Consider the following 25186-nt stretch of genomic DNA (forward strand, 5'->3'; position numbering starts at 1 on the left):
GGATTGAATGATCTTGTTCCACATCCTTGTAAATTTGTACATCAAATACTCTATGGTAGATAAAATGGTTTGTAAGAGCCTTGGTACTTAGTCTGTATTATTGGCAACATTTTAACTCCGTTTCTCCTCATCACCTGTTAGGTGAAAGCTGCATTTACTCGCACCTATAACAAAGAGACACATTTGACTCCCTATGCCCTGCAAACTATAAAGAAATTGAAACAGGGAAGTACTGCTGGATCATCTCTAGATCCTGATCTTAATGATGAAATGCAGACAGAGGACGTACAAGCGGATGAGGCTGAGGATAAGTTGGAATTGGATGGAATGATTAAGGTAGGAACTTTCACTTGAATGTTTTTCTTGAGGTCTGGAGACACTGCTCACATCTACTGTGTGACTGTTTGATAGAAGTGGAGGAACAAAAACAAATAGCAAATAAAGATTGATGTTGAGGAGTACTGACATAAATAGGATGATTTGTTCTCTGCCCCCAATTTAGTTTTCTCAAAAACTGGCTGATAACTTTCCAGTAATAATAGCTAATTGGATCATATATGAGACCAAGGGAATTGTGGATCAGATCTGAAAAGCAAGATCAATGCAGTTACTGCCAATCTGAAATAAAATCAGAAAATGCCAAAAAAAATTCTTACCTGTGGGGAATAGGATACTTTGAACTGGAAAGGAGGTAAAACCAAGGTAGTGGAAGAATGGGTAGAATAGTGGGAATATTGCTGATAAAAAGAGACCAAATGTGGAAGCTAGCAGCACATTATGCTTTGTGTTGTGAGATGTGCCCAGCAAGTCAGACAACACTAGTGGAAAACTGAGCCAAAATGACGAATGGTAGAAATGACCAGCCTGATGCAGATAGAATAAGCAAGTTACTTAAAAAGAGTTGAGAATTCCATATTGTCCAGAGTTGGCTACATGCCCAAATGGAAAACGTGGTGTTCCTCAAGTTTGTATTGGGTCTCATTATAACAGTGTAGGAGGCCACAAACTGGCCACAGCAAGAATGGGATGGGGAATTATTGTGGTCACTTGGTCTTTCCACCTCCAGCAGTAATACCAACATTTAATCTCCCCTCATCATTGCTAATTTGAGTTTAGTCTTCCTGGCATTAGAAAATTCAAGTCACTGATTTGTAACCAGTGGATATAGAAAGTTTGCTCTATTGATCCTAGTCGCATGAAATATAAAACCACAAAGATTGGGAAGAAGTTGCATAAGATCCTGAGGTTTGTTTATTCTAAAGAGCCACATTACTAATTTCTATTCAATGATTGACATCTGATAGCATTTGGAAGGACTGTAATGTTTGGTTAATGGGCAATTTTAATTTCATTGTAGATAGAATGAGGTTGGAATCCTCTCCATGAGGAATGAGGTCAGGAGGACATCTAACTGGGGTTGAAAAAACTGGAACACTTTCCTCCATTATCTTTCTAAATGGTGTACTGGACAGGATATCCCTTACATAATTTTGGGAGTTGGACAAAGTTGATAATCTGATTGATGGAAGGAGTTGATTTTGAGAGGCTGTATCACCTCCTTCAGTTTTTTAATGTCCTGTATAATTTTTGTTAGATTCTATAAAAAAATTTTTCTTTTGAAGCCAAAGAAGTTTAAAGCATCGAGGAACAGAATGGAAGAAAAATTGCCACAGCAAAAAGGAAGAAAGGATAAGGGGAAGCAAAAGCCAACAAAGTGATTTTTGCCTGGAGAGAGTGGGTATGCTTTCACTGGTTACAGGTCTGCTGTCATAAAATGGGTCTTATAGGAACCAGGCATTTGGTAGGATTTGTTTCAGAATGCAGTTTAAAAAAAAATTCTTAAAAAGCAAAACGATTGCAGCCTTTACTCTCAAAGTAAAGGTGTATGTAATTTTCTGTATATATACAAAACTATCCTTTTTAGGTATTTTTGAAACTGTACATTAACAAAATGTGACACAGGTTTTTTGTTTGAATAAAGTGATTTTGCAATGTCATATGCATCAGGAAGATGAGGTGTGTTACTTCCTGTGCAGACATAATGAGAAATTGTTTGGAAAAGACTGGAGGATTAGCTGGACTATTCCCTGTTAAGGTCAATCAGAATCTGTAGAGGCATTGAAAAGTTTTTGTTTGGCCCTTAGTTCCAAAGCAATAGCTGTGTGGGAAAGTTGTGTTGATAAGGTTACATGCATTGTCTTTTAAGCCACAAATCATTCTAACCCAGTTTTGCACTTTATAATCTGAGAATTGTTAATTAGTTTAGTAGCTTTGTCTCATGATTCTAGAACAAAAGATTGTTACATACTTTTTAGATTTAAGGTGCTAACTTGGTAAGAGTTATTTTAGTTTGTTTTTCACCAGTTGCATGATTTACTGCTGGAATTTGATTTGGGCATCTTTGTATAATGCAAGCAACCTCTTGGCTGATAAAAAGCATTTTACTTGGAGTGAGCAAAGCAGCTTATTGATCAAGTAAATTTGGTTCCATGCCATATTTCTGTAGTATTTATATAAATGTGAGATTAAGTCGGGCAAAAATGGACTCTCTTCCCCCCCACCCCATTTGAAAGGCAAAGTAAGTTGATGATGGACATTCCTTGATGGTTCAAATGCTCCTTTATCTGAGGATAGTTAAAGTTCAGCAGTCCAAAAATATCTTGTGCTCATTGATACTGAAAATGTCTGCATTATTGGGAATCTATTTCAAACCAGTGTCCACCATTCATTAGAAGGAAAAGCTCCTACCTTGGCTAAAAGAGGCTGTGGGGTCCACAAACTGTCAACAGTCTGGTGCAATCCTACCTCCAGTTGCTTTTTAGCCTTCACTATTTGGTTTCCTACTAGATTTGCAGAGGAGGAACTGCAGGTGTTTCCTGCTTCAACTCTAACTTGAACCAACCCAGCAGTTTTTATTTCTATATTTTGGTTTTTATTTATCTTGGGCAGCACGGTTAGCGCAACATCTTTACAGTGCCAGCGACCGGGATTGGAGTTCTGTATGTGCTCCCTGTGTCTGCGTGGGTTTTCCCTGGAGGCTCTGGTTTCCTTTTGAAATGCACCGGGGTTGTAGGTTAATTGGGTTTAAATTAGGTGGCACAGACCCTTGGGCAGAAATGGCTTGTTATTGTGCTGTTCATCTAAATTATTTTCAAAATTAAAAAAAACAAGTCATCTATCAGTAATGGATCTAGCTTGTCATAAATAGGTATACTTTAGCCAAGAAGCAATCTCTTCCAAAGTAAGGTAAATTTCATGTTGGTCTATGCATTTGAAATTATATGTTGAAATGGTGACTAATGTTAATACCATAGATATAAAGTAGAATTTGTATATTGCTTATTCTGTACATATAATTTGAATCCAGTGTAAGTGGACAGTTCACACTGCTTGTTGAGCAGGAGGCACAGGGAATCTACTAGCATCAGACCTCAAGTCTGCTATTTTAAAATGATGAGAAGGTAGGTTGTTGCTGATACGATGTATTGAAGAATGAATGGAGAAAATCTGTGAAAAATGGTCTTGTGTTTAATAAACTGAAGAGAAAAGTTATACATTATTCCAATTTGATAAAAAGCAGTGTAGTAACTGCTACTGAGGTGAACATTATCATTTAAAAAAATTTTCTATATTAATTACCACATTTAGAGAGCATGTATGCACAATGTTTAGAACACTGAATACTTTTGCTGTCTCTTGTAGAACTCTGCTTGTTAAAAATTTCAATCTGTAAAATATCCAATACACTAAAGGTGATCAAGATTACATAAAAATGGTTGGGTATTAATTTAAAAATGGGCAAGATTGCTCACGTGATATTTAAGTAGAAATCTGAAGTTTCTTTCTAGTGTACGTAATTTGCAAGTTTAAATTTGTTGCAAAATAAACCAAGCCATAGAAATGCAAAACTAAATTGATTAAAACACCATTTTGAATAAAGATGCATTAATTCAATTATCCCTGCAATTACCACCTACGTATCTTGTTTTCTTGTAAACATTTTAATGGCACCTTTTTAAACCATTAGATTATCTCTTCCTCTTCTCTCCAAATACATCAATGTTTGTGCCCTGATTGCTTTGTTGATTTACCCCTGTTTAAATGTCACTTTGCAAGGAGTGATTTCTAATTTCCTATTAACATGTGTGATGACACAATTACTTTAGGTTTGCTACAGGCTTCTGAAAATCCTTTTCTTTCTGAATATTAGATATGGCAGAGGAACAATTAGAAAAGTGATGAGTGAATATTAATTTATTTTCTGTGGAAATGGGTCAAGGCAACAACCAGATACTTCAGCTTGTAAGATCTTCAAATAAAGAGGATTGAGGAACATTATAAAAAGGTTTCAGGAATTGGTAATATAGCTGTAAATCTCATAATCTGATCAGTGACCGACTTTGGGGCGTGCTGTACAATGTTACTGGGTGATATCAATTGCTAGATTGCTCACTTCTGAACACTTTGAAGATGTGGGATTTGTTCACTCTGGCCAGGGATGAAGAGAGGATTCGCTCACTTCAAATCAATGCCAACAAGTTATTCCACAGCATGCAATGAACTACCATGTTAGATTCTACTTAATTTATTTGGTCATTGTTTCAAATTACATTTAAAAAAAAATCTTCTAACTTCTGTTTTTGTCTGTGTAACTGAGTGTGATTCACAAGGGCAATGATGAAAGCATTGCAGGAGGGTGCAGACTGATGAGAATGTGATGATATAGTAAAGGTTGAAATGGATCGAATATTCAGTCATGATAGAAGTTGATTTTTGAAATCACTCATTAGCATGCATTTACTAAAAACTTTATTAAATTTTAATACATACCAGTAATATAAATTGGTTATAGATACATTTTCTGGCCATAAATATTTATAATGGAAACAGGAAGATTTACACTAAGCTGGTGCTAGGCCTTCATACTTCGTGGCTTGAGCATCTGCTGAATCTGCAAAATAACCAGAGCAATAGAGGTTATTTTGTTATTTTAAGCAGTAAACAGTGATTTAAAAATTACTTTTTAAATATTGAATATTTCATCAGAGCCTTTTTGGTCAAAAAAAATTGTGTTGCATTCAATTTCATATCTGCTCCAACACTATGATATTAAGCTTTGAAGATGTGTTCCCATGAGTTCGATTCTTTTTTTGGAAAAACCAACAAATTGCATATTGCAATTTATGAAAAAATTAGCTATTCTCTTGTTGAGTTTTTGTCTGAAGCATTGCACAGCTGATGTAATGCGGGAGTAGATATCCCTGCTTTGTCAATCATTTATGGTGCTAGATTAAATACTATCAACCTTAAAATCAGTGTTTCAACATTTTCTGAATGGACAAGAAAAGTTGAGCATGTACTAATTTAAAGGAGGAATGGCAGGTTAGACGGGAGAAGTTTTTTAAAAGTTTGGAACGCTTAATGAATTTGCATCTCATCCTTGCGTAGGGGCCATGCTAATCTTCTCTGTATTGTTCCAATTTTTGTATTCGTGCTGCCAAAGTGAGCATGGGAGAGTTTTTAGCCATTTTTGAACTGATTATTTGGTAACGTTTGGTGACTGCATTTCAGTCCATATTCAGATGTTTTTATCTTAAGAAATAGCAAGATTCAACTTGTTGCTCTTTTTAAAAAAAAAAATCACTCTAGGACTTGGAAATTAAAAAAAATACTTTGGATTACACCTGTTAATAAAAATCTTTTGAATTTAGTTGAAATTTTAAATTGATTGGTTATATCAAACACATTACAAGAAATGACTTTTAAAACCGATTTTATTTTTTTCTGGATTTAAATTTTTAACCATGTTGCAAAGCCTATAAAGGAAAACGGGACATGGTTTTGTAATACCTCTGAAGAATATTTCTTGCATGCTTTTCTTTTATCTGTCTCTTCCAGTTCCAGTTGTACCACCACTGCTGCAGCCCACCCAATTGCTTTTTAAAAATATTTTAGTTAGTAATAACTAATTTATGGGGAGGAATCATTTGTCTGTGTCACTTTCTTTTAATGAGGCACTGCTTTACCTTTTGGTGGATCCAGAGGGAAAACTTGTTCCTGATCCATGAAGGTTAAAGATGATTGCAACATTGTTCTGCCTGCAGTGATTAAACCTAGCTATTTTCCTGCTTCATTTTTTTTGGACAAATAGTAATTAACAATGTAAAGAAGCATGTTGCAAATGATTTATGAAAAGCTCAGCTGCAGGGGTGGTCATGGAGTAGAACTCAGTAGCTGATCAGTCTGGCCAAGCTGTGCAGGCAAAACTGTTACAGGTCTTGTGAGCAAGGTGTTACCAAACCCCTGCGATGAAGGATGACACAGAATTTGAAGGGACTTGGTTAGCAAAGAATGATGCTGGAATTGTCTTGGAGTAGTATATATTCAATCAGCTGTATATGTTGATATCAAAACCATTTTGCTAGTTTACTGGTATAAAATTGTAGCCATTAACCTGCAGTGTTCTGCTCTGCACATCAAACTATGATGTTTCATAAGTTGAAGCCTTTTTGAAGAAATAGTTGATTGCCAAATTAGATTCTAGGCTATACAAATTTAAAACTAAATTTCATCCTCAACAATTGGTCGATAACAGACAACATTTATGAGCTTTATCTTCTCGGAATTCAGTTACAATGCTTAAGATGACCATGCTACACACATCACTACACAATTTCTTCCTAAATTGCCTGTGCACACTTGAGTTGATTGAGATTAAATGTCACAAATGGACATCTGCATGCTGACATCAGCTGAAGAACAAATAAGCAGAAAACAATCCATTGGAGAAACCCTGCTTCAGCAGGATCAGTTAGTTGTGAAGGGGATTAAGGTTTTGGGTTGAAAAACTTCATCAGGACTGATCAGATAAAGTCAAATAGATCTTTGGGGGGGAAAAATGTCAAGTTTTATTGCAGAGATGGCCTGAATATTGTGCTTCAAGCAACAGTCTTTGTTCAATGTTCCAAAATTCACCAATGATAGCCACTTAATTTTTCATGAAGGCCACACTGTTTTTGCTTTAAGTGTTTTTGAATTGTTATATCTACTTTTGACCATGTGAACTGCTGCAACATTATTTGGGGAAAGATTCTGGATAAGAGGTGATTAAATCTATCCATCCACATATGAATTTAAAGTGAACTCTGTGCGTACCTTGTGTAGTAATATTCTTGCTAATCACCCTCATCCTGTAGGAGGTGTGCTGCAGGCTCGATGATTTTTGTAAGCTGCTCGACACTCAGCTTTTCTCCACACATAGGACAAGTTTTCTCGGTGGCCAGTAGACTATATTTGAAATTGTGTGAAAATGAAAGCAATAGCATTAATTTATATTGGTCAATATTCTTGTGTGTTCTAATTTTGTAGTGAATTCTATTCTATCTTTATGTACACTTAAGGAGCACAAAGTTGAAAAAAATCTTAGCCAGCTGTTTTCTTGGAGAACAGACCATTACAATGCTTCTCTTTTGAGCTCCCTCATTTATGGACATTTCTTGGAATATTCATGTTGTAGATGTTTTGACTCACATTTTGAACTCTGAGTACAGTCCAGGAAAGTTGCAATGGGGGCAAATTGTCCAGTCATCCTTCACCATGTGGCGACCCTGCTAAAACAAATTCCAATGAGAATTGACACTAAAACTCAAGTTTCTCCTCATGCTCACTTGGTGAGTTAAATGATTTGTTGGACTATAGTCCATCTGCCTTAAAACTTGATGCTTAGAAAATGACATTTCTGAAATTATAGAATTGTGATCTGAATGTGATGCTCAGCTAAAACAGTTCTGTTGAGGGCCAGAATCACCTCCAGGCATATAGGACAGTGTATGAGTTTAAGCTAAATATTTATAGATAGTGAACATACTTCAAAGGAACAGTAAAGCTCAGTATACAAGTTAAAACAAATATGCTGCTTTTATTATAGTCATCTAACATCAATTCCTTAAAATTGCTCCAAGTCCTTAGAAAGATATGTTAACGGGTCACTTGGCAAATTACAAAGTCAACAACTAAAAGGAAATTGTTTCTCAAACCTAGTGAATTTTTTTTGAGGGCCTAACTGGTAGAATGAAAAGCAAATGGTACATTGCTCAAAATTTCTTGCACATGGGCATTGTGGCAAGGATATTTTGCAATGATTATATTAATTCTACATTAACCCTACTCAAATTTTCTTCCCCACTCACCCACCCAGATTTGACCATGCGCACAAGAAGCAAATGACAGTAGTCAATTAGGAAGATTGCAAATTCCATACAGACAGCATCTGAGATCAAGTTTGAATCTGGGTTTTCCACAAATAAACTCTCAGCAATCATGGGAGGCATTAAGTAGTTTGTGTTGGGGTAAGATAGGACTAAGCATTTTCGATGATTCCTGTGTACCATTAGTGGCTGATTCCATAACACTGGTGTATAGATACACAGGAAATTCAAATGACTACGTGAAGATATAATTAAAGGACATTGTACATTTGGTGCCTATCCACCCCCACCCCCTTCCAGTCGCCCGACAGTCTCCCCCAACGGCCGCTGATCCCTCCTTGCTGGATTTTAGGTGTCCGGATAAAGGATTGTGTACCTGTACTGCTTCAAAGATGACCATTAAAAAATTTAGGATTGATACAAGATGCTTGCACAACTGAATTTTAGTAAAAAGCAAGCATTTTATTCTTGCTGATGAGACTGATTTATTAATTTAATGATCTTACAAACTTTATTTTCATAAGCAGTTTGCCATCTCATTAGATATTTTTCCTATTTTCTAATACTCACGGTAGCTATGCAGTAAGGCAGATTGTTTTTGCAACCTGGACAGAGCAACTCACATTCTGGTAACTGAAAAGTGCAGTATGGGCATGGTGAAGCAAACTCTTCCACTTCTGATGCATCAGGCCGCCTAGTATAGATCATAAAAAAAATTGTTAGCTTTGCATTAAAAAGTGCTGCAATTTAGCCTCTCTAATTCCAATGCCTCCTGCCAAGATCTTTTTATCTCTATTCTCAGTCACTTGATTATCATGAGTCGTCTTTTTTGACTATTTTATTTAAAGTTTTCATCCATCTAATTAGAATTGTACTGAGTCAATACTTAATTAAATTTAAATATTACAATGATTACATGGTATTGACCCCTCCCGTCCCTCTTAACCCCCAACTAATATAAAAGATATTAACAATAGATACAATGTATATTTGTATAAAAAATATTAATCTGGATTACATAAAAGGTTGGTTTACACACAGGAATCTTACAGTATTTCTATTAAGTGACTTTAGAGACGATTATTACAGGTCTTAAGAGGTTAGAAGTACATTCTTACATATTAAACCCTAAAATTTGCCATGATTTAATACAAGAGTAAATATCAAGTAATGCCTGAAGCAAATGCTTACCTAACCATAGCTTCTATCTTCTTTTTGTATTTTGCATCAATTTTATTCCTGTATTCTGGTCTCATCAGCATAGCAGCAAAACTAAATGCAGAGTTCCTCAACCCTGCTCGGTGACATTCAATGACTGTTGATGTCAGAATGGGCACAATATCTGTCAGAAAGATTTGCCATATCAGCAACCCAGAAAGTAATTGCTTTTGGATATTAATGTAGATAATTAGAATGGCCATGAAATACAGTAGGTTTGTAATACCTGAATCGAACAGATGGAATGGTCATATTTGAGTGATTTTAATCTAGTATTACATCCCAACATTGTGTAAGAAGTCAGATTGCTGATATTTTTAACAAAACTTGAAATAGTGTAATACCAAATAAACATTGCATTTGTTTTACTGGAAATTTTGTGGCTTTCTGAAGGAAAGGAGAGAAATAGCATGGTGGAATCTATGCACACTCAGTATTACGTTGACTTAACTGATCAGCTAGATTTTAAAAATCACTTTTTGCATATGTTGTTTGATGAAACCAAAAGTGCTGGGGGAAAAAAAATTAACCTTGCTCCAGATTTCAACATTCTTGCACCTCTTGCCATGCACATAGCAAAGGCACAGAAAATATAGTAAGTAAGGAAAGTGTCCAGGGAGTATGGCCACCTAGCTAGGAATAAAAAAGATAACAAAGGTAGGATGGAGATTAGGGTAGAAGGTAAAAAAGAGAATATATGTGAGGGTCATTCTCTGAGATGCATATATTTTAATGCAAGAAGCATAGTGAACAAGGTAGATGAGCTGAAAGCATGGATAGATACTTGGGGTCACGATATTGTGGCAATTAGTGAGACCTGGCTACAGGAGGGGCAGGACTGGCAACTTAATGTTCCGGGATACATTTGTTTTAGATGTGATAGATCAGGGGGTAAAAAAGGAGGAGGAGTTGTTCTGCTTGTTAGGGAGGACATTACTGCCGTGAGGTGGCAGGATGGTATGGAGGGATCGACCAGTGAGGCTGTTTGGGTGGAATTGAGGGGTGGAGGAGGCAAGAGGGTGCTAATAGGGGTGTATTACAGACCACCAAATGGGCCAAGGGAATTAGAGGAACAAATTTGTAGGGAGATAACGTATATGTGTGAAAATCATAGGGTAGTGATCATGGGAGATTTTAACTTCCCACACATTGATTGGGATACTCATACGGTTAGAGGGCTGGATGGGCTGGAGTTCGTTAAATGTGTTCAGGATTGTTTTCTAAATCAGTTAGTAGAAGAACCGACTCGGGATGGTGTAATACTGGATCTCCTGTTAGGGAACGAGCTAGGTCAGGTAGCGGACGTTAATGTTGGAGAACCAATTGGGTCTAGTGATCATAATTCTGTTAGTTTTAGGGTAGTTTTAAGGAAGAACAAGGAGAGGCGTAAAGTTGAGGTTCTGGATTGGAAAAGAGCAAATTTCGTAATAATAAGAAGGGATTTGGGGGGTATTGAGTGGGACAGGATATTTTCAGGTAAGGATGTTAATGAAAAATGGAGGATATTCAAAAAAGAAATTTTGAGGGTACAGAGTAGTTATGTCCCAGTGTGGATCAAAGGAAAGGCTGGAAGTCATAGGGAGGCTTGGTTTTCGAGGAATATTGGAAATTTGGTTAGGAGAAAAAGGGAGGTGTACAAGAGGTATAAAGAGCAGGGAGCTGAGAAGTTGAAGGAGGACTACAAGGAGTGTAGAAGGAATCTTAAGAAAGAAATTAGAAAGGCCAAAAAACGGCATGAAGAGGCTTTGGCTGACAGAGTAGAAATAAATCCAAAGGGTTTCTATAAGTACATTAAAAGTAAAAGATTAGTGAGAGATAAAATTGGACCCTTTGTAGATAGCGAGGGTAGGCTGAGTGAGAAGTCAGAGGAAATGGGGGAAATTTTGAATGATTTCTTTGCCTCGGTATTCACTAGGGAAAAAAATGTTGAACCAGTTGAAGTAAAGAAAAATAGTGGGGAGGTCATAAAGCATATAAGGATAACTGAGGAGGTAGTGATGGCTATGTTAAAAAAGATAAAGGTGGATAAATCTCCCGGACCGGACAAAATATTCCCTCAGACACTCAGGGAGGCTAGTGGACAGTTAGTGGGGCCATTTAGGATGTCACTGGCCACGGGGGTGGTACCAAAGGATTGGAGGGTGGTGCATGTGGTTCCTCTGTTTAAGAAAGGGTCCAAATGCAAACCTGGGAATTATAGGCCTGTAAGTCTGTGGTGGGCAAGTTGATGGAAAGTGTTCTGAGGGATGCTATTTACAAATTTTTGGAGGTACAAGGATTGATAGGGAGTAATCAGCATGGTTTTGTCAGGGGTAGATCATGGTTGACAAACCTGATTGAGTTCTTCGAGGGGGTTATAAAAAAGGTTGATGAGGGGAAAGCTGTGGATGTTGTCTATTTGGACTTTAGTAAAGCTTTTGACAAAGTTCCCCACAGGAGGTTAGGAAAAAAGGTGGAGGCATTAGGTATCAATAAGGAGGTAGTGAAATGGATTCAGCAGTGATTGGATGGAAGGTGTCAGAGAGTAGTGGTAGAAAATTGTTTGTCCAATTGGAGGCCGATGACTAGTGGAGTTCCTCAGGGTTCGGTCCTGGGTCCACTATTATTTGTTATATATATTAACGATCTGGATGTAGGGGTAGAGAATTGGATAAGCAAGTTTGCGGATGACACAAAGATTGGTGGTGTTGTGGACAGTGAGGTAGATTAGTGTAGATTAAAAGGTGATTTAGGAAGGCTGGAGGTGTGGGCTGAGAAATGGCTGATGGAATTTAATACAGATAAATGTGAGGTGCTGCATTTTGGAAAGGCAAATTTAAATAGGTCATATACATTGAATGATAGACAATTGAGGAGTGCAGAGCAACAAAGGGATTTAGGAGTTATGGTAAATAGTACCCTCAAGGTTGATACTCAGGTAGATGGTGTGGTGAAGAAGGCATTTGGAATGTTGGCCTTCATAAATCGGAGTATTGAATTCAAGAGTAGGGAGGTTATGATGAAATTGTACAAGGCACTGGTGAGGCCAAATTTGGAGTACTGTGTACAGTTTTGGTCACCAAATTATAGGAAAGATGTAAACAAAATAGAGAGAGTGCAGAGAAGGTTCACGAGAATGTTGACAGGATTTCAGGGTCTGAGTTACAGGGAAAGGTTGTGCAGACTGGGGCTTTTTTCTCTGGAACGTAGAAGATTGAGAGGGGACTTGATAGAGGTGTTTAAGATTTTAAAAGGGACAGACAGAGTAAATGTGGATAGGCTTTTTCAATTAAGAAAGGGGGAGATTCAAACTAGAGGACATGGTTTAAGATTGAAGGGGAAAAATTATAAGGGGAACATGAGGGGAAATTTCTTTACGCAGAGGGTGGTGGGGATGTGGAATGAGCTTCCGGCAGACGTGGTCGAGGCGGGATCATTGGTTACATTTAAGGAAAGACTGGATCGTTACATGGATAGGAGGGGACTAGAGGGGTATGGACCGGGTGCTGGTCAGTGGGACTAAGAGGGTGGGGATTTGCTACGGCATGGACTAGTAGGGCCGAACTGGCCTGTTCTATGCTGTAAGTGGTTGTATGGTTACAGTAGTTTTAATTTCAAGAGGTTGAGATTGAGCTCCTTGAATCTTTAAAACATCTAGTCCTTGGAGTCTGTTGCATGTTTCAATTACATGTTAAAATCTGAACAACTTCAAAGTGAGGACTGCAAATGAAATGCATATCTTATTTTTAATCCAACTGAAAATGAATACTGTTTGCATAAATAATAGATATTTGTGAAGCTCTACAGATCAAATTTTACAATACCTTTGAAACCATGAATATTTATTTACCCAAGATACTCACGAGATGGAAACTTGCTGATGTTATTTGCAACTCGGATGAGCATCCTTGCACCTTTCATGTGGTCCCCACGCTTCACATGAGTCTAAAAAGAAAAGACAAGTTATTTAAAAAACTTGCTGTATTAATTATTAAGCTTTAAGTGCTTCCTTTGAATCAAGCATGATATTTAATTTTTACCACTAGTGTACAGAAGAATACTTTTTTATATTTAATTAAATTTTCAGTATGGTAACAGTTCCTTCAGCCCCACATGCCGATTACACCCAATTGACCAACAGCCCCTGTATGTTCTGAAGGGTGAAGAGAATGTACAAAATCCTTACAAATAGTGCCAAATTTGAAGCTGAGTTGCTGTAACATTAAGCTCACTGTCGCTTTGCAGAAAAAAAATTCTGCAGCAATTTTTCTCCCTTCTGGGGGAAAAACAGTGAATCCATAACTACTCATCTTTGACTTTGATATATGGGTAATTTGAAATGTTATTTATAATGTGGTGTGGCAACTACTCTGTAACAATTAACATCTTGCCACTACTTTCTCAAGGGCAATTAAAATATTGACCTTTGTCAGTAACATCTTTTTATTTTGAGGGTGGGGAAGGAAAGAGAGATTCAACTGATGGTCACTTTGTCTATTCTACTTTGTGTAGTTTGAATATTTTTGAAAATGTATATAACTGGCCCTACTAGTCATCTCCCACCTTGTCCCACTGACCCACATTTGGCCCATAACCCTCCACATCTCTCCTGTCCATATACTTATCCACCCTTTCCTTGAACATCAACATTGATCTTGCTTCTACCACCACTGCCAGAAGTTCATTCCATACTCCCACCACCCTCTACGTGATGAAATTCCCCCTTATGTTTCTCTTAAACTTTTCCCCTTTTACTCTCAATCCATGCCCTCTTGTTTGAATCTCCCTCACTCTCAGTGGAAAAAGCCTATCCACATTGACTCTATCCGTCCCCCTCAACCTTGTACACTCCAGAAAATAAAGTCTCAGGCTGCTCAACCATTCCCTGTAACTCAAACTCTGGTAACATTCTCATAAGCCTCCTCTGCACTCTTCTCTATACTGTTTATATCCTTCCTGTAATTTTTTTCAAACCAATAATGTCCAATAAACAAGCAATGCTAAGGTCACCAGGCATAAAATCATTCTTTCGTAACACAAGTATTAGTTTCCTACCTTTACCAGAATGTAGCTGTGCAGAATCATAAGGTTTGTTACCATTTCTGAAGGAATTTTGATCTTCTGTGCTTTGAGCTCCATGTACATACTGAAAAGCACATCATGTGCATTTCTATAGTTTCCTGGAACAAAAATCAATCAATAAATCTCACTTCCTTTGCTGTAATTGCACATGCATTAAGTTTTTTCTTCAGGATGCTCCAGGAAATTAAGATTAGTTTATCTTTACAAGGAAAACCATCCTTCGCGATCACAGATTTGTAGCAATTTTTTTCAAATGCAAAAATTTATGAAAAAGGTGCATCTACTTAAAGTGATAGTACAATATGTTACATAATTCCTCAAGATTCAACTATTGGGTTTGTTATCCTTTACAGAATGTTATTTGAATGGACTAACTGTAGTATGCAGAATAACACCAAGAAAACATTTAATTTTAATCCATGTAACCTGTGTGCAACCTGCCTATTTCTATTAAGAACACAAAGCTGGAGAAACTCAGCCCAAAACATTGGTTATGTATTTTGTTATATAAGGTGCACTACTTGACCTGAGTTTCTCCAGCCTTTTTTTTACTTCACCCATGGTATCTGCATATTTTCATGTTTTACTTTTGCCTATTTTGATACATGTAAATGGGGTGGCATGTTACAGCGCCAGTGATCAGCACCAGCGTTTCAATCCAATGCTGTCTGTGTGGGTGTTCCATGGCAGCTCCAATTTCCCCATCTGTTCAAAATGTACAGGAGGTTGTAGGTCAATTAGGTGTAATTGGACAGCATAGGCTCATGAGCTAAAAGGGCCCATTACCATGCTGTATGTCTAAATTTAAATGCACGCATTCAGATTGGGAGTGGAAACTATGGAAAATATCATGTATTTTGGTTATGGATATTTCAAAGATGCTTGAATATTTTCAGCAATGGCCTTAAGGCAGGGTAGACCTATAACATGCTCAGAGGCTTGCCATCCAGTCCTCTTCAAATATTTTGGTAATTTGCTGCCAGACAAGTACAAATGTTTTTTTTAGTCACTGGACAATGCTAAGCAATGGTCAGCATTATTTGTCAATGTAGTTTGGGTAAGTTGGTCTTTTATTCTATAAATGCATTGTTGTGTTTTTAAACTGAATTTAATATCAATAAAGTACAGAACCACATTAACTTTTAAAGAATTTTAAAATGTGCATTATGCTGTGATTTAAAAAAAAAACATGCCAGTGGGCAAATAATAGATTTGGTTACTAGCAAAAACTACTTGTTGTACCAGACCATGCTACCATTGAAACAAAACTAGTTTTAAGACTTGGGCTTCTCCAGATATTTTCTCACGAGTAGTATTGAGGTCATTCCAGAATTACATTGTGTATGAATAACAGAATATGGTACAACTGTATTAATTCAAGCACTAGCAAAACAAAAAATTAGAATAAAAGGTTTTTTAAAAAAGCCACAAGTTTAAAATTGTAAAAGTAAATGTTTTCTCAAGTATACATTTAACCTTGGTGTTTAAAATTGTAAAAGTAAATGTTTTCTCAAGTATACATTTAACCTTGGTGAAAATGGGACCAATTATTTGGCCAGCAGCGTGCCTTGCTTGTTGCTGTTTTACACGATTTTGTTCAAACAGCTGCCATGCTGCTCGACGTTGGGTGACTCTCTTGAAGTGTCTCCTTCTCCCTTCTTAGTAAGAGTCACCCCAGTCAGAGGCTTTATTTGTAAACTTAAGGGAGAGGGGATTAATTATCTATAATGTCATTGTTAGTTTTTCAGGCAGCTCTGTGGAGGGGGAGGACTCTGCAGATCAGGGTTAAATGTTTTCAAAGAATGACTGAAAATAATGCTTTTAAGGTTTACATATTCAGGCAAGTATAGTATTTTTGTCTTTTAAACTGTTTATTTTTAATGCCTAATGATGACACCTGCATTAAGAATAAAGTCTCAAGCAATCAGAAAATATACTTCTCCAGCATCTACCCATCCCCATAGGGGCCAGACACCAGGGGCTTTACTGCATTAGCTTTAGCAGATATCTTTAAAAAGCACATGTTCCTGGTATTTCTAAAGGGACTTCCTACCTGCACATTGTTCTTCTCTAGCAATGATGATGGCTGTTCTGGCTGCCTCCCGATAGTGTTTCAATGCCATATACAAGCGGAAAAGATATTTTGCATCCTGCAGTTGGAGAGTGAAAAAGAACCAATATGCTTTTAATGCATTTAAAAAATACTGGATACAAAAATTCTATAAATCCTTTTACTGTATTGGACTTTTTTTGTCTTTTTGACTCAGTTCAATGAAACCATTCAAGCGTAGTTGAAAATTGGCATTTTGCCACATGTCCTTGAAACCAGCGGATGAAATACAGGATTTGCTTCTACTTCTTTGAGAAAATTAAAAACACAAAAATAATCCTGAATTTAGTTTTCATGATCAGAAAGCTGAATCAGAATGATCATCCTTAAATGGCTTGTGCAAATCTATATTCCTAATTTATATTTTTCTCCTAGAAAACTAGGCAATTCAACATATTGCTCTCTGAAACAGTAATTAAAATAAAGGTCCAAGATAAATCACCAACTTGCATGTAAAATTATCAATCAAATCAGGAAAATAAACTTCAACTAGGTGCATAAATATAAAAGATAACAAGGAGAACATGCAAGTTTGGTGGCTGAAGAATGTGCTGGAGGCAAGAACAATTGACATGAGAAGCTCAGTAGGTCAAACAGTGCCCTTTATGTACAAAGGCAAAGATGCATCACTGATATTTTGAGAAAATGCCAGCAAGTGTCCAAACAAAAGGGGGGGCGGGGGGAGGGTTTGGTAGGGCAGGTGATGATAGATGGAGAAAAAAGGGAGGGGGTGGGTGAAAGAACTGGAAGGACAGGAAAGGGAGAGGGGAAAGAAAAGGCAAGCTGGTTTAATGGAAAGCAGTAAAGAGGGGGTTCCCCACCCTAACCCCTGTTTCATTTTCACTATCCCCTCGACCTTTCTCTCTGAAATGGAATGCTCGATCCTCAGTAGATGCTTCGCCTTCATTTCCCTCTGCCCATACCTCAATGAATCCTGCACATATCGCAATGTCGAACTCTTCTGCCTCTTGGCATGCCTCCATGACCACAATTCTCCTTCCACCTCTCTCCCCCACCCCTCCTCAGACCCTTTCTCCTGCTTCAAGCCTCCTTCCTCCTCCTGGACACCTTGTCCTGGCCAGCTGCCCACTCTTGACCTTTTTATTTCGACCTGCCACTGTGACATCAACCATCTCAACTTTACCACCCCCCTCTTGTATTCCAACCTCACCTCCTTAGAATGCTCTGCCCTCAACTTTCTCCGCAACAATCTCATTAAACGCGCAGACAAGGATGGTCTGGTGCACTGACCTCTATCTTGAGGCCAGTCAAAAGCTCTTAGACACCTTATATTGACCCATCCCACAGGACTCCACCACCACATATCAAGCCACTGTCTCCCATACCATCTCCAACCTCTTCACCTCTCAATGGCTACTAACCTCATTCTCTCCCACCCGCAGTGCCCATTTCTACCTCCTTCCCAAGATACACCATCCCAACAATCTGGGTAGATCTATAATTTCTGCCTGCTCCTGTTTCATCCTATCTTAATTCTATCTTTTCTCCCCTTCTCTAATCCCTCACCACCTACATCTGCAACACCTCACATGCCTCCATCTCCTCAATGATTCCCCGAACCAGATTGCCTCATCTTCACGATGGATGGATGTCCAATCCTTTATACCTCTATCCTCCACAAAGGTCTAAAAGGACCAGACTCTACCTCCTCGCACAACTTGTCCTCACTCTGAATAACTTCAACTCATCCCACTTCCTCCAAATCAAAAGGAGTAGCCATAGGAACCTGCACAAGTCCCTGCTATGCCTGCCTATTTGTAGGCTTTGAGAAGCAATCCATGTTGCAAGCCTACACAGGCAAGATCCACACCCCCCCAAACTCTTCCTCCAGTATATAGATGACTACATCAGGGTTGCCTCATTGCACCTTTGATGATGTTGTCAGCTTCATCCACTGCATCGAACTTCCATCCCAATCTCAAACTGGTCCATCTCCGATAACGCTCTCCCCTTCCTGGATCTTGGGAGACCTGCATTACTGACATATACTACAAACCCTCTAACTCCCACAACTACCTGGATTACACTTCCTCACACCCTGCAAGGATACCATCCTCTTCTCTCAATTTTTCTGTCTTTGTTGCATCTGTTCCTAAGATGAGGTTTTTCAGACCAGAGCTTCTGAAATAATCTGATTTCTTCCACAAATGTGGTTTCCCCTGCACCGCTATCAACTCAGCCTTCATTAGCATCTCCTCCATTTTCCACTCATCTGCCCTGGCCCCCTCATCCTCACCTACCACCCCACCAGCCTCTGCAACCAATACATCATCTGCCAGAATATCTGGCACTACAGGATCCTACTACCAGACACATTTTTCCCTTTCTGCATTCTGCAGGGACCACTTCCTCAGCGATTCCCTCATGTACTCATCCTTCCTCACCCATTGCACCCCCAACACCTTCCTCTGTGCCTGCAGGAGGCGCAACATTTGCACACACACCTCCTCCCTTACCACGGTCTGGGGCCCCAAACAGGCCTTTCACATGAAACAACACATCACCTGTACATCCAAAGAACTTACTTCTTTTGGTGCATCCTTTGTGGCATTCTCAACATCAGAGAGACTGGGAGATCGTTCTGCTCGCAACTACAGCAACCTCCCAGTTGCCAACCATTTTAATTGGGTCTCTCTCCCACGCTCACATATCTGTCTATGGCCTTATGTACTGTCCCATCCTGACCACCCTCAGATTGGAGGAACACCACCTTATTTTCCATCTGGGCTCCTTCCAGCCACATGACATGAATATGGACTTTACTGCTTTCCATTAAACCTGCTTGCCTTTTATTTGCCCTCCCCCTTTTCATGTCCTTCCAGTTCTTTCAATGACACAACCTTACCATCCCCTCCTTTCTCCACCTACCGTCTCCTGACTTGCTGCCCCCCCCCCCCCCAACCCCCCCACGCTTTTGTGCCAGCATTTTCTCATTCTTGGATGAAGGGCTCAAATCTGAAATGTCAGTTATGAATCTTTGCTGTTGCTAAATAAAGGACGCTGTTTGACCTGCTGAACTTCTCCAACATTTTGTGTTTACTTTAACTATGGATTCTACAGAATTTTGTGAATTTACTTCTTACATCTAAAGCTAATTTCCCCTCTATCAAAGTTGTATTCAATGTAGTAGTTTACAGCAGTGAAGAATAAAGAAGCAGTATCATATTTCTATTAAATCAACTAGCATGCATTATAATGAATCAAAATAATTACCTTGGGCATTCCATCTCCTTCACCCATTAGATAATCTATTAGTTGATTAGTTAGAGCTTCATCCTTGGCTTGTCCAACCTGGTAAATACCAAACAAACTGAGAAAAGGCTCAAGCCTGAAACGTCAGTTATGTATTTTTACTGTTGCTATATACAGGACACTCTTAACCTGCTGAGTTTCTCCAGTTTTGTGTGTTTACTTCAACCACTGTGTCTTCAGATTTTCGTGTTTTACCTCTTGAGAAAAAATTCTCCAATGACCTCTTTACTCTTACCACTGAACTCTGTATACCTCAGAAGCAGTCAAACTCCTAATAAGCAACAATCTGATGTGTATTTTAGAGGCAGAGAATAAATAAAACCTCTACACAATTCACAAATACTTGTTTTGATCATTGTAGGGAAAAAAATGACTGCAAATTGAAGTGTAATTCTCAAGAAAACACTGCTGACTGCATAAGATGTAGGGATCAGAGCAGTGGAATGTTTCCTCCGATTCGCCAATGTCTTCTATGGCATATAGTGATTTCAAACAGCTGAACATACCCAAGAATAATTTAGAAGAGTTACTTTTAGTATAGTCTGAAATTTTTCACATAACTGCACGATGTTAGCATTTAAACCTGTCTATTTCAAACTGGAAGTAGCAAATTCATTAAGTATAGACATCTTGAAGAAATAGCTTGTCTAAGACCAGGGAAGAAACAATGAATTGCAATTCCCAAGAAGGGTGTCTCAAAAACTTCAGGTTATGGTCTGGAAGATTCTAATCCACACAGGTAGATTTAAGATTTTTCTATTCTTGACGTCCTGTTTTGCGGAAACTGTCAAAATGTTTGGCCTGGAAGTCAGACTGAAAAAAACTGAGGTCCTCCATCAGCCAGCTCCCCACCATGACTACCAGCCCCCCCACATCTCCATCGGGCACACAAAACTCAAAACGGTCAACCAGTTTACCTATCTCGGCTGCACCATTTCATCGGATGCAAGGATCGACAACGAGGTAGACAACAGACTCGCCAAGGCAAATAGCACCTTTGGAAGACTACACAAAAGAGTCTGGAAAAACAACCAACTGAAAAACCTCACTAAGATAAGCGTAAACAGAGCCGTTGTCACACCCACACTCCTGTTCGGCTCCGAATCATGGGTCTCTACTGGCATCACCTACGGCTCCTAGAACGCTTCCACCAGCGTTGTCTCCGCTCCATCCTCAACATCCTTTGGAGCGCTTTCATCCCTAACGTCGAAGTACTCGAGATGGCAGAGGTCGACAGCATCGAGCCCACGCTGCTGAAGATCCAGCTGCGCTGGGTGGGTCACGTCTCCAGAATGGAGGACCATCGCCTTCCCAAGATCGTGTTATATGGCGAGCTCTCCACTGGCCACCGTGACAGAGGTGCACCAAAGAAAAGGTACAAGGACTGCCTAAAGAAATCTCTTGGTGCCTGCCACATTGACCACCGCCAGTGGGCTGATATCGCCTCAAACCGTGCATCTTGGCGCCTCACAGTTTGGCGGGCAGCAACCTCCTTTGAAGAAGACCGCAGAGCCCACCTCACTGACAAAAGGCAAAGGAGGAAAAACCCAACACCCAACCCCAACCCACCAATTTTCCCCTGCGGCCGCTGCAACCGTGTCTGCCTGTCCCGCATCGGACTTGTCAGCCACAAACGAGCCTGCAGCTGACGTGGACTTTTACCCCCCTCCATAAATCTTCGTCCGCGAAGCCAAGCCAAAGGAAAGTATATAGAGTCAAATGATATTGAACATGAACTTGAAAGGACTTACTAAAATCCATGTAGACAACATTTACCACACTGTCCTCATCAGTCATCTTTGTCACTTCTTTAAAACTTCAATGAAATTTGGGAGACATTTACCCCCTCCATAAATCTTCGTCCGCGAAGCCAAGCCAAAGAGAAAGAGATTCTTCCCTGGACACCTCACTCCTCATTTGTGGCTGAAGGATGACGAAGATATTTATCATCAGTACTCAAGTTAGTTTTATGGTGTTTTCATTAAGGATCGGGGTTCTCTTTCTGGTAGATTAAATGAAGATGAAGTTAACTATGCCTCAGGGAAACTATTTGCCCAGTAACTGCTGGTTAATGCTGACATTAACCATATCTAATCTAGATTTTAAATGAATACAATGCTAAGGAATAAATCTTTGTTTCATCTTTTGCTGCAAAGAAAAATTATTGGCTCTTACTGCTTCAATAGCCATCTCAATGGCTTGGCCATCTTCACACACTGGACACTTCAAGAAGTGTTTTAATGCCTATAGAAAAAAATTAACAGAATCAAGTCAGATGTTTAATCCTTTAAATATTTGAATAAAACAAGTAGTTCCATTTATAAGGCATCTTAAAATCACTAAAATGAGTTAAATATAATTATCAGGCTTCAATAAATTGTATTTTTCTTGTTCATTAATGCTTAAACTCTAGCTGCTCATTGATTTGGACATCCAGCATTTATTTCCTAAATCTTTGAATTGGTATACAGTACATTTCTAATTATCTGAAAACTCTTCTGAAATTTTTGAATATCCAAAATTTTTTACCCACCGTGGTCAGGTGTTAGCACCAGTTTGGTAACAAGAGCTCCGAAGCAAATTCATGGCATGAAATGGAGGGACAGATGCTTCTACTATATTTTGAAAATGCCGATGTGGTTTGTATTGCTGCAAATTATTCTGGGCATTGTCTGTAGCAATATGACAACAGACCTTTGTGAGAGGGTGTATTAAAGCAGAAGGCATCCTTCACATTGACTGCGAGAGGAGAGGCATCTCCGACCTGCAGCATTACAGCGCTCCCTCTCACTGCTCGCCCGAGCTGTTCCCTCTGTTAAATACCTTTTCAGCAGGGACGCTGAAATTCTGCTGAGGACAATCCCTGGGACTGTATGTGCAATCTCCTACCATTTACAGGTAAGGTGAGATCTCTGGCTCCAGGGCAGAAGTGGGGACCTCGGTCAGGACTGGCAGTGAGCAGGTGTTGAGGATTGGCAACAACCAATACTTGTATTCTGTTGATGTTACTGGGCTGTTCAAAGAAATTTTTTGATTATCCAAAAAATGTGGATAACCAATGTTAGACCCTTGCATTTTGGATAATCAGAAATATACTGTAATATTAATCATGCTTTAAAATGATGTACGTTTGAGATATGCTTAATTAGTTTAATCCCAATTAAGGCTACTTTTCTCAGGGTCCTTCAGCAGACTAATGGTCCTTTAACCTACTGACCCCTTAGCCCATCTATACGAATCCCATTTGTCTGCATTAGCTTACGATCCTCTATTCATATGATTATCTAAATGTTTTTAGTGCAATGATTTGTATTTGATTTCATGGTATACTTTGCCAGCAAGTTCCCCTTTAAAACTCCTTCCTCTTACCTTTAAATCCATGCGTTTATTTATAACACGATCATACAAAAAAGATTGACTACACTATTTGAGCCTCAACATTTTACACATCTGTATCACGTTACTGCTCAGCCTCTTCCACACTAGGAAAATCAGTTCATTGGATCCCTCCCCATAATTAAAGTCCTCCAAACCTGGTAAAATCCCAGCGAAGGTCCTCTAGAACTCTCCAGCACAACCTTTAACTGCTCACTATAATCCAAATGTGGTCTACTTTTATATCCTGTATCCCAACCTTTATGGCATGCTTACCATATGCATTTTTTACCACTTTCAAGGAATTGCGGATTCAACCCCAGGTTCCCTCCCCTGTACTCAAACCTTGATTAGTGCTTTCCAGCAAGTCTATGTTTCATCCTCTATATGAATTCTCAATATGCATCACATCTTACTAGTTGGCATTAAATTCCATCCTCCAGCACGCTTCCAACTACTGTAGCCTCAGACAACCTTCCTTGCTATCCACAGCACCACCAACTTTCATGTCTGTGAACTTATTAATCATTCCTCATAGTCACTCATGTCATTACACTGGAGGTATAGTTGGCAGTTAGGAAGCATATCTAATTTTACAACAGTATCAGTTGGGAAGGTGGAATTTAAATAGCCAAGTTGTGGTTTGGAAAGCCAGAGGAAGATTTGCCAGTAAATGACAGGGACATTGAGAATTTTATAGACCAGAGAGAATGATAAACAACAAGGTCCCCCACCACCACTACTGATCAGAGGCTTCTAATCGCAGAAGCATTCTTTTACCATCTGCATGCAATCACTGTCTATTTTGGAACCAACTTTGATCCCATGTGCTTTAAGCTTCTGGACCAGTCTACCATGCAGAAGTCAAGTAGACAACATCTACCCCCTGGCCTTCAATACATCGGTGTTACCTCCTCAAAAAAAACTAGACAGACAGAATATACACCTCCTCCCCAACACAAAGCAATACTGATTATCCCTGACCAGCCCCTGCCTTTTCAAATGTACGTAATTCCTGATTCCTTAAGAAATGTTCCAACAATTTCCCCACCAGTAATATTTGCTTTACATGCCTATGGTTACCTAGTTTTAGACCTGTTGCCCTTCTTGAATAAAGGAACACTAGCTTTTCTACTCCAACATTTTCAACAGTAACTTTATTACATTATCTTTGCTGTGGTTTTATATACATGAGTGCTTGTATAGTCCCAAATTTCTAAAAACTGTCCAATTCTGAAATGGATTTACAACCCTATTATAACCTAACTCTTGCATACTTGGGATGTAGCCATGTCAAATGTAAGAGAAAACAAAACAAACCTTCATTTACTTACTCGGGTATATTGGCCACAAAGTATGAAGAATCTTCCAGCAAGGAAATGCTTCTTTTCACCTTCAAAGTACAATGCAATACTTTGATAATCCTCATTATTGGCACCAGAACCTACAGGAAAGAATATATAATTTTACACTCCAGAATCTAAGCAAGTAATGCTATCTTTCATGCTGAACTAGATTATTTTAATTTAAAAAATGACATTCATTCAAGAAAGTATAATCCCAAGTGAATTTATAGGTACACAAAGAAAAAAAGAGTAACCAGAGAAAATTGGACCCCTGAGGAATCAATATGGCCAACTCTGGAGCCACAGGAGCTGGGCAAGGTCCTCAATGAGTACTCTGGTTTTAATGTGGGGAAAGACACGAGGACTGGGGCATTTGGGGCAGGCATTGGTAGTGTGACAGATTATAGATATGTTTTTGCAAGATAAATTGGGGCAAATTTTTTTTTAGTCTAGGTCACATACAAACACTAAAACAAATCTTATTTAAAATACTGGAGCTCTGCTCATGCTAGACAGTCCGGTTCCAAGAGCCTTTGCAAAAGCTTTGGAGAGTGCCCAAAAGACTTCACTAATGGATTGTTGTTTTCAAAAAGGCA

General features: G+C 38.8%; 2 protein-coding genes and 1 non-coding gene across 20 annotated transcripts in view; 1 reads left to right on the forward strand and 2 right to left on the reverse strand.

The window, feature by feature from the left end:
* rfc1 (replication factor C (activator 1) 1) overlaps nucleotides 1-25186 on the forward strand; it is a 138830-nt gene that overhangs the window by 84810 nt on the left and 28834 nt on the right. For 5 of the 9 annotated variants that reach the window (XM_069924919.1, XM_069924928.1, XM_069924927.1 and 2 more), the window contains 2 exons: nucleotides 142-336; nucleotides 1623-3966. In XM_069924919.1, coding sequence (XP_069781020.1) covers nucleotides 142-336; nucleotides 1623-1718 — 291 coding nt within the window. In that variant the 3' untranslated portion in view covers nucleotides 1719-3966. Of the gene's footprint in view, nucleotides 1-141; nucleotides 337-1622; nucleotides 3967-4210; nucleotides 5602-25186 lie in introns of those variants that run through there. The other 4 variants (XM_069924922.1, XM_069924923.1, XM_069924920.1 and 1 more) reach the window with 4 other exon arrangements.
* The window catches only part of wdr19 (WD repeat domain 19), a 184735-nt gene that overhangs the window by 13680 nt on the left and 145869 nt on the right, over nucleotides 1-25186 (reverse strand). For 8 of the 10 annotated variants that reach the window (XM_069924914.1, XM_069924913.1, XM_069924912.1 and 5 more), the window contains 11 exons: nucleotides 24579-24688; nucleotides 22045-22113; nucleotides 19831-19908; nucleotides 16540-16636; nucleotides 14460-14584; nucleotides 13268-13349; nucleotides 9399-9549; nucleotides 8778-8901; nucleotides 7531-7607; nucleotides 7156-7287; nucleotides 4793-4951 (listed from right to left, as the gene is read on the reverse strand). In XM_069924914.1, coding sequence (XP_069781015.1) covers nucleotides 7176-7287; nucleotides 7531-7607; nucleotides 8778-8901; nucleotides 9399-9549; nucleotides 13268-13349; nucleotides 14460-14584; nucleotides 16540-16636; nucleotides 19831-19908; nucleotides 22045-22113; nucleotides 24579-24688 — 1025 coding nt within the window. In that variant the 3' untranslated portion in view covers nucleotides 4793-4951; nucleotides 7156-7175. Of the gene's footprint in view, nucleotides 1-4792; nucleotides 4952-7155; nucleotides 7288-7530; nucleotides 7608-8777; nucleotides 8902-9398; nucleotides 9550-13267; nucleotides 13350-14459; nucleotides 14585-16539; nucleotides 16637-19830; nucleotides 19909-22044; nucleotides 22114-24578; nucleotides 24689-25186 lie in introns of those variants that run through there. The other 2 variants (XR_011353628.1, XR_011353629.1) reach the window with 2 other exon arrangements.
* Nucleotides 5404-5510, reverse strand: LOC138759687 (U6 spliceosomal RNA). Its single transcript, XR_011355029.1, has one exon. It is a non-coding gene; the product is annotated as a U6 spliceosomal RNA (small nuclear RNA).

Source organism: Narcine bancroftii, chromosome 3 (genome assembly GCF_036971445.1).
Source record: "Narcine bancroftii isolate sNarBan1 chromosome 3, sNarBan1.hap1, whole genome shotgun sequence".
In the NCBI taxonomy this organism is placed as follows: Eukaryota; Metazoa; Chordata; class Chondrichthyes; order Torpediniformes; family Narcinidae; genus Narcine; species Narcine bancroftii.